General features: G+C 40.8%; 1 protein-coding gene across 1 annotated transcript in view; it reads right to left on the bottom strand.

Annotated features, from left to right (window-relative positions):
* Positions 1 to 4,716: 4,716 nt before the first annotated feature.
* Positions 4,717 to 8,777, bottom strand: part of LOC149447719 (amine sulfotransferase-like) — a 42,080-nt gene continuing 38,019 nt past the window's right edge. The window contains exon 7 of the mRNA XM_089652159.1: positions 4,717 to 5,326. Within this exon, the coding sequence (XP_089508285.1) occupies positions 5,208 to 5,326 (119 nt within the window). The 3' untranslated portion in view covers positions 4,717 to 5,207. The remainder of the gene's footprint in view (positions 5,327 to 8,777) is intronic.

The following is an 8,777-nucleotide window of genomic DNA, read 5'->3' as shown; positions in this document are numbered from 1 at the left end:
TGCACCTGCACCTGGCGTGTGTCTGGATCTCCTGGGTCCCCAGCTACCTGCCGTCAGCTTCAAGATCTACATGGCACTCCTGCCACTCCTGGCTCTGTGCCTCTGTTCCCACTTTCAGGGGCTCCGAGCGGGTGTTGTAAGAGGATGCCCTCTCTCCACGTCAGGCTCGTGACAGTTTCTAACGCTCTTTAATGCAAATTACAAATTCCTGCCGCTGAAGAGCACTACTGTGTGGGTGTTAAACCCTCTGTATAACCTGCCTGCGGTGACAGTGGTATACAGACGATTATCTAACCATCATAGTGTTATTGCTGATATTGCTGAGTTTCCTCTTTCTCTGTACAAAAAGGAGGTGGTGGCAGTGTGTAGGGTTAATTGCGTAATTAACCTGACCCAGTAACAATCGCTCCCAGGCTGCCGGTACACAGATTGTAGTCCATTAGCTGGAAAATCTTTGTGCAGGGTGCAGCTGGGCATGGCATTGTTACGCACGTGACATCGCTGTTTTAGATTGGCTAGTCCTTCGGTCAGGAGTTTGGTGAGAAGGGCTGGGGTCTGACGCCACAATCGTCACATTAACCACTTCAAGTCCGGACACTTTCACCCCCTTCCTGTCCAGGCCAATTTTCAGCTTTCAGTGCTATCACACTTGAATGACAATTGCACAGTCATGCAACAATGTACCCATGTGAATTTTTCAGCATTTATTTGAGACAGATAAAACTTTATTTTAGTGGTATTTATTTACCACTGGGATTTTTATTTTTTTACTGTATAGTATAAATGAAAAAGTTCAAACAATTTGAAAAAAAAGTGTTTTTTTAATAAAATTTTGCAAATAAATAATCTTTATTCATTAATCTTGGCCAAAATGTATTCAGCTATATTTTTAGTAAAAAAAAATAACCCAAACTAGTTTATAAACAAAAATTATAATTATTCAAACTTTTTTTTACATTTTTATTTTTTTTTTTATATTATTATTTATGTTTTTTTTAACATACTGTCACCCTAGCAGTACAGTGTCACCATAATGATACTGTACTACTTGTGGGGGGTGATGATTTTTTTTTTTCACACTGATTGATTTTACACCCATAAAGACTGTAAAAGCAATAATTTCTCCTTCTCTCTGGCTGCATTCTTGCAGCCATTGAGAAATACTGTGAGAGCTGTGATTGATCACAGCTCGTTACATGGTACAAGGCTGTTGTGACTAGCCTTGTACCATGTGACCTCTGTGATCATTCACAGATTTCACTAGTAGTAAGCAATCGTGCTTACTACTATTCATGTGATTGGGACCTCACACAGAGGTTACTACTATTGCTTACTACTATTCACATGATTGGGACCTCACACAGAGGTCCCATACAGCGATCGGTGTTCCGCTGTGTCCTCCGGACACACGACATGCTATTAGGGTGATGAGGGATGCGCCTCCTTGGCACTTATCTAATACACCACTCTTTAACTTGTTCTTTACTGCCGAAACCTCTAGGGTTTTACCCCCAATTGTTATTCCATGCTTTTGACTGAATATGTAAAGAAGTACCCCGTAAACGTGTTGGCATTGTCGGAGAGAGACCTGGACCTCATGTCAGGTGATCAATGGGAGGAGGCCTACTACTTACTCTCTTAATGTGTCTCAAAAATTGTCACAACTATATATTCTACTCAGAGTGCATTATACTCCATTGCGTCTGCATAGAATGGGTATTCAGCCATATCCCCTAAATGCCATGTCAATCTTGTGCACCTACTCTGGTGTTGCCCTAAACTTCATCTGTACTGGAAGGAAGTGGTGGACACCATTAACATGGTGTTCCAAGCTAAGCTTCCACTAGACCCTAAATGTTGTTTGTTGAATATATTGTAGGATGTAGAACCTAGAGAATTTGTAGGTGAAGCTATCTCCAGAGCATTGTTCATAGCACGCAAAATACTTTTGATTCACTGGAAATCTGTAAGTCCTCCCTCCCTGCGGGAATAGATTTGCTCTCAGGACAATTCCCTGAGATTAGAACATATACAGTATATACCAACATAGGGGAAGCCCTGCCAAATTTGAGAAGCTCTGGGCTCCTTGGCTGGATACCTTGGACTAAGTCTTTTGGAGCTGGTCCAAATCCGGCTCCTATGGGCCTTTTAGACAGACACTTCTGTATAAGACTGCTTTCTTTGTATGTGTATCGTATAATGGATACAGTACTTATGGGAAGCAGCCTCACTGTCCAAATGCTTTAACTCTGTATTTCTTTTTCATGGCTTGGGAACTCTATTGTATGTTTTGGGTGCTCAGTTGTACTAAACTCCTGTAATAATCTTCTTTTGTTTGGGTTCAAATAAAGCCTCTTTTGATATAAAAAAAACCCTTATGATAGTCCAAACAGACAGTTCTTGTGTCAGATAGTATTTTCAACTCTCATTGTTTGTTTTACAATATCTCTGTAGTCATTGAGGGGTATTCATTTGTGTACCCCTCTTCCTAATTTCATGAAAGCATACATTTTTTGCAGGCTCTGTACTTTTTTGACATTCAGCAGACATGTCATTTTGTTACCCTGCTATGGTTTTCCTTAGAGGCCTGAATAATTCCAAAGGTCCTTTGTGGGACATGCTTATAGAAGAAATTTTTTCTACTGTGCTGTGCTATAATCCTTTGAGGTAGACTCCTTAGATTCTTTCCTTCTATGTTTTACATAGATACTCCTAGTGTTAACTTTAGGGCTCTTACCCTTCACTCCTCAGCACAGTCTTTGCCAGGAGGATTCTGGAATTCTACTCTGGTATTTCCAAAGCAACCTGGTTCATAGACAGGTTTTCTGTGTATCTACCACACTCCAGAACAGTCTTAGGTGCTCTCCATTCTTGTCCTTCTACTTCTTCCTTTACCCCCTTTTTTATAGAGAGGTTCTTGGTCACTCTACCCTTCCCTACTAAAAGGGTCAGGATTAGTACTATTAAAATTTGTTTCTCTTTTTAAGTGTACCTTTTTTAGGATAACATCCTTTCTTCTCATTGATATTCCACTCCCTGAAATCAAGACTTAGGTATATTCTACTGAGTTTTAGCAGCTCCCTAATTGATCATTCATCAGGATATATCTTGTCCGTCCAAACTTTTGTTCCCTGAACAAGAGTGAGGCAAGTTAGGCTTGGCCTCCTTTTGTAGTTTTCCAAATGATGTTTTCATTATTGACCAAATCTTCTATTTTATGCTGCTATCCTTTATATCAGGCGGCTTTGAAATTTCCACTCGCCTGCTCGCCAATGGCGAGTAGAAATTATGGTGGGGGCGAGTGTATAACCCAGGGCTGAGCAGGCTCGGAGCTCAGGCCTGATCTGTCACTTGCACTGGGAACCGTCAGACTGCTCAATAGCTGAGCGCAGTGGAAGCAAAGGAAGGAGTGTGTGCTGTGCTCTCTGCCTCCCCCTAGAGTGCAGTACCCGGCTCTGTGAGTGACCAATGAAGTACTGCAACTTTTTATAGGGATGTATGTGTGTGTGTGTGCGTGTGTATGTGTGTGTGTACGTGTGTGTATGTGTGTATTTGTATGTGTGTGTGTGTGTGTGTACGTGTGTGTGTGTATGTGTGTTTGTGTGTGTCTGTGTATGCATGTACATGTGTCTATGTGTATGTACATTTGTGTATCTGTACTTGTGTCTGCGTGTATGTACATGTATGTGTGTGTGTACATGTGTGTGTGCATGTACTGTGTGTGTGTATGTACATGTGTCTGTGTATGTATGTACATGTGTATGTATGTACATGTGTCTGTACTTGTGTATTCCTGTGTATGTACATGTGTCTGTGTGCATATACATGTATGCCTGTCTGTACGTGTCTGTGTGTGTATACATGTGTCTGTATGTGTCTCTGTGCGTGTGTGTACATGTTTCTGTGTATGTATGTGTATGTACATGTCTGTGTGTGTGTACAGGTGTTCCTGTTTGTGTGTGTGTATGTACATGTGTCTGTATGTAAACCTTCATGTATGGGTGGTTTGGTCAGGTTCAAGATGATGTGGTTATTATGGGTGGTAGAGTATGGGACATTTGAGGTACTGCTGAGTTGGATAGTAGGTAGGATATGCTTGGTAGAGTTATGGTTGTGTGAGCGAAAGATTATGGGGGGTTATGGTTATATACGGTGCATGGTCAAAGTATGATGGAGTGTTTAGGGGGACGTTGGAGGCCCTAATGTAATGTGGGGGGACTCTGGGGACCCTGATGTAATGTGGGTAACATTTAACAGTGTCATTTCATGAAATCATTTATGAGGGCGTGTTTAGGGGGGAATTAGGGGTGTAGCAGGGTAAGGGTTGGGTGAGCAACTGGTGGCGAGTAACTCTTAAGGCCTGGCTAGTAGCTCAAGACTTACATTTCTACATTTGATAAATCTCTCAGTTGCTATTGATTGCCCCTCAGTTGTACTGCTTTCTGATGTCTCATTTGTCTATAGTTATCCACAATTCTTGTGTCCCTCAATGGATGGTAACATTTTTTTCTTGGAGTAAACTAGTCCTGCCTCTTTATGTTATTGGCCTGTTTGCTGATATGGCATACAGGTTGAACATTATACAGAAAATTTTATTTTCTAGCTCCCATTGACATTAATACACACCACACTACCCGCTGTTGTTTGTTTAAAGCAGGTTATGTAAGGACACTGAATGTAGAGTTAAATACAGGAAATTCAAACAGCCATTCAATGTTTATGTTGTTGATGTATTATTTTTATTTTCAAAGTCTATGAGATACACATTATTTATGTTTACAACTAGCTCTAAAGCTAACCATACACATGTTCATTTTAGGACGAGAATATTCATAAGAAAAGTCGTATGAAAAATATTTGTACATTTGATGAATGGATGAATGTCGATCAAAAATTGTTTTTTGCTTTTAACATTCGATTTTAAAATGAATGCAATTTCTAAACAATAACCACATACACTGGCCGAAAATTTGATCGAAAAGTTTTCCTTCCTTCCTGCCCCTTCAAATTTTCCCGTCACTGCTGTCAAAAATAAACATCAGTTTGACTTCACTAATGATTAGAAAATCAAATGAATATTCTTGAAACAAAAATTCTACAAAGAAAATCTGTACATGTACAGGTTAAATCAAACAAAATGCATTTTTACTTTTGTCATGACTTAAGATATGAAAGTGAAATCAGAGAAAACTGAGGGCTATTCTTGTTCATTCAGAGACTTCCCAGGTAATATTTAATGATAAATCTCCCATTTTCTCCTGGAATAGTTTGTCAAATGTTTCACTCTCTGCCACAGTCATTATGTTTTTCCAGTCTCCAACTTGACCTGAAGAGAAAGTGACACAAACCCAACTTACAATATTTATCTCATATACATTATAAAATAATTCAGGAGCCTAAAGGCTTTTACTTGAGTAAAAAAAAAATGGTTATTATTAGATTAGTTGTTATCTCAGATGACAGACATTATAAAAATTATCTGGGTCTATCCTCAGTTCATGAAGACTGGTATTCTTATTTATATTTAATACTTCTTCAGAGTTTTCTAAGTGATAGATCCATTTGATAGATGATAGTGCTAAATCTACAATTATACCCAATTACATAGGTGGTTTCATATTATAAACAGAAATTATGCATGTTCTCCATACAAATCTTATACTTTTTTTTTAGAATTTTTTTAAAGACACATTTTTAAAAATGGATCCCTATCATTTTTTGTTTCAAGCAGAATAGGCAGAAAAATGTTATCCAAATGTTTGGAGGATTGGTTGCAGAAAAGCATTTTTCAGGCTTACTGTAATGGAAAGAAACTGTTTTCAGCTTGTCTAAAATTAAGTGCATGACCTATGAAACTGAAAAACAACATATTTGTCCAGCATTTTGAATACAGAGAGCAGGGCTCTGAGGAAGAGGCAAGTCCTCGGAACGCGTCAGCCTTTTGGATGTCTACACTCCCTATTGCGGACTGTTACTCAGCGCGGTGTTGACCCAGCTGTTCTTTTATGATGTGCCTTGTCGTTTGTGAGTACAACACCTACTTTATTTTTTATTAAACATTTTTTATGGTAATGCACTAGGCCTGTTTGTTCTTTGTTCTTTCCCCATTCAGTATATTTGGATTCCCCCAGTCCATTTGAGGGCAGCAAGGTGTGCATGTTCCAGGACATTCTTAATGTGGTTGTAACCTGCATCGAGTCCATCCCCAAGCGCAGGAGCATTTGTGTTTGCTGGTTCTTTGGTAAAGTGTCATCACCTGGCAATGCGCCCACAATGACAAAGCTACCCGGCGCTTAGACTTCATGCCAGCGGTATCTTTTTGAAACTGATTAATTCTGTGCAATTCAGTACACTTTTTAAATGTTTGCCTGCTCCTAGTCCTGAGGAGATGTGCGGGAAGAAAGTGAAAGTCACCTGTCTTCCTGCTCCATGCTCAGTCAGGCTGAGGCAGCTGTAGACACGTCCCCACCACACATGCTCATGCATGAGTCTCCTCTTCTTTGTAAATCAAAGGAGAGGAGTCATGGCGACAACTTTTTTAGCAGGTGTCAGATATTTTTTACAGTATCAAAGCAGGGAAGATTACAGCTGAAGGACTGCTTTTTTTCCTGCCATGCTATGAGCACATGAGTAGCTTAGTTATATAAAATGTTCAGTTTATATTTTGTTTTTTAAGTTTACAACCACTTTAAGGCTACGTTCACACTAGCGTTGTGTGCAGGCAGCAGAGAGGCGTTTGGGAAGCGTTTTTACCGCTTCCCAAACGCCTCGGACAATTCTGCCCATTGCAGCACATGGTACTGTTCTAACGGGAGCGGTAGTGTTGTGGCACGTTGCGGTGCGGCAAAACGGATGCCTCTGGTTGAGTCCAGAGGCGTTGAAGCCTCCTATTTTTGTCTATGGTGCTGCTCCACAAACGCCTGGCCGGCGTTTGTAGCGCGGTTGCGACGCGGTTGCAGTGCGTTTGCGGAGTGGTAACACCATTTAAACTTCATTATAGGCATTTGTGGAGCGTTTTTAACGCTCTGTAAATGCCTAGCAACTACCGCTAAACCACGCATGCGGCGTTTGCGGAGCGTTTGCCAAGCGTTAAAAAATGCTCTGCAAATGCGGACCAACGCTTGCCAAATGCTTATAGGGGCATTTGGCAAGCGTTGGTAAAACAGTCAAGTGTGAACGAGCCCTAAGTCAAACATAGCCTCACAGTGACAACATTGTCACTAGGGCAGTAAGCTAGGAGAAGAGTTCCTCAATGATTCTTCAAGCAGCAATCAAAAGTCTAAAACTGAAATTACACATTATTTTATTTCCTTCAGGAGTTCTACAGCAGTTATATTTATTTTTTCACCTTTGAAGAACCATTTTCCAAATAAGGGAGCATGAGGGAGTCGGCGTTTGAATATTTTCACCATTGAGTATGAAGATCTGTTAGGAGCCAGTGTCATCTTTTGTGGTCTTGGGTAAACAAAGCCTGCTTTACCAGAGTTTTATAGAGTTTTATTGTGGCACTACTGGCATTGACAGAATCAGTCATGTTCCCCAGACTAAGATATCCCCGGAAGAGTTCTCTGACATATCTGGTTAGGTAATGGGATGCTGCAAACACCTATATGAGCTGAAATATTAGTATACTACTCACAACTATATCAGCATATAGGATAAAGGGACCAGGCTACTTAATTGTAAATAAAGTAAGTAAAATGTAATAAGACAAAGTTAATGGCAATGCACAAATATTAATGAACAGGTAAAAGAATCTGCTTGCATGCAGTAAGCTAACTGACGTAGTTATTAGGTTATAGCTTAGCAGTTAGTCTAAATCACTAGGCAAGATTAACCTAGTAACAGCAGCACCGGTAGTGAGCAGTATAAGCAGTGAACAGTATAAACAATGCACAGTGTAAACAATGAACAGGACCAACAGTAATGAAAAGTCTCACAGTAACTCTTCTGGAATAGATGATCAACAGGTGACTCAGAATGCACTCTGTGTATATCCCCCTTAGTGTAGGTATGAATATATGTATAAGAGGGGTACCCCTGGGAAGCAGCTGTTAAGTATCTGGTGCCTGACCTGCAAATTCCAGCCTGCTAAGTGGTGGGGCCAAGTCTGTACAGAGGTGCACTTAGTTACCATCCCTTTAAGCCTGCATGAAGTGGTTTGTTTTTGGAGGACCTTGGCGAATAGGCAGTCTTTTTCCTGATCTGCTAAACAGTGGTAAAGTCAGCACATCTGCAGTAGGTCACCAGTCAGGGCACACAGCGAATCTTGTCCTGGACACTCCTCTGTCTCTGATCCTCAGGAACTCAGTCTTCAGTGGCTCTCTAGCTGTTTGGTCTCTACACACAGGTGTGTACAGCTCCAGTCCCTGCACAGCAAAGGAGTCTTTTTCCCTATTACCCAGAGAAAAATGCTTATTCCCCCTCCTCTTAAGGGGTTTTACTTGGGAATTGTAGTCCATTGCTCCATGCACTTTCATGGTAAGGTTGCTTCCTAGCCTACATCACTCACAGTTCAGTTCAGTGTGGCCTGCAAGCGTAATTTCAGTCCCACTGGCTCCCCCGTGTTGAGAGGTGGCAGAACGGTGCTGACACCAGCATAAAATTCCTTTTTAGGCACATGGTAGCTGCAGCACAGTTTCCTTATAGTTGCTCTCTAGCTAAGCACCTGGCTACATGTAATTTTGTCAACTCAATTCCCTCCCACTGTATGGACCTACAGTATATGCCAATTTGAAAAGGACTTTGTGCTTCCAATTCCTCTCTACACTGCTGTA

Source organism: Staurois parvus, unplaced genomic scaffold (genome assembly GCF_062004578.1).
Source record: "Staurois parvus isolate SC_StPar_1 unplaced genomic scaffold, SC_StPar_1.0 ptg000672l, whole genome shotgun sequence".
Taxonomy (NCBI): Eukaryota; Metazoa; Chordata; class Amphibia; order Anura; family Ranidae; genus Staurois; species Staurois parvus.
Note: the sequence above shows the minus strand (reverse complement) of the source record. Positions and strands in the feature narration are given on the sequence as shown.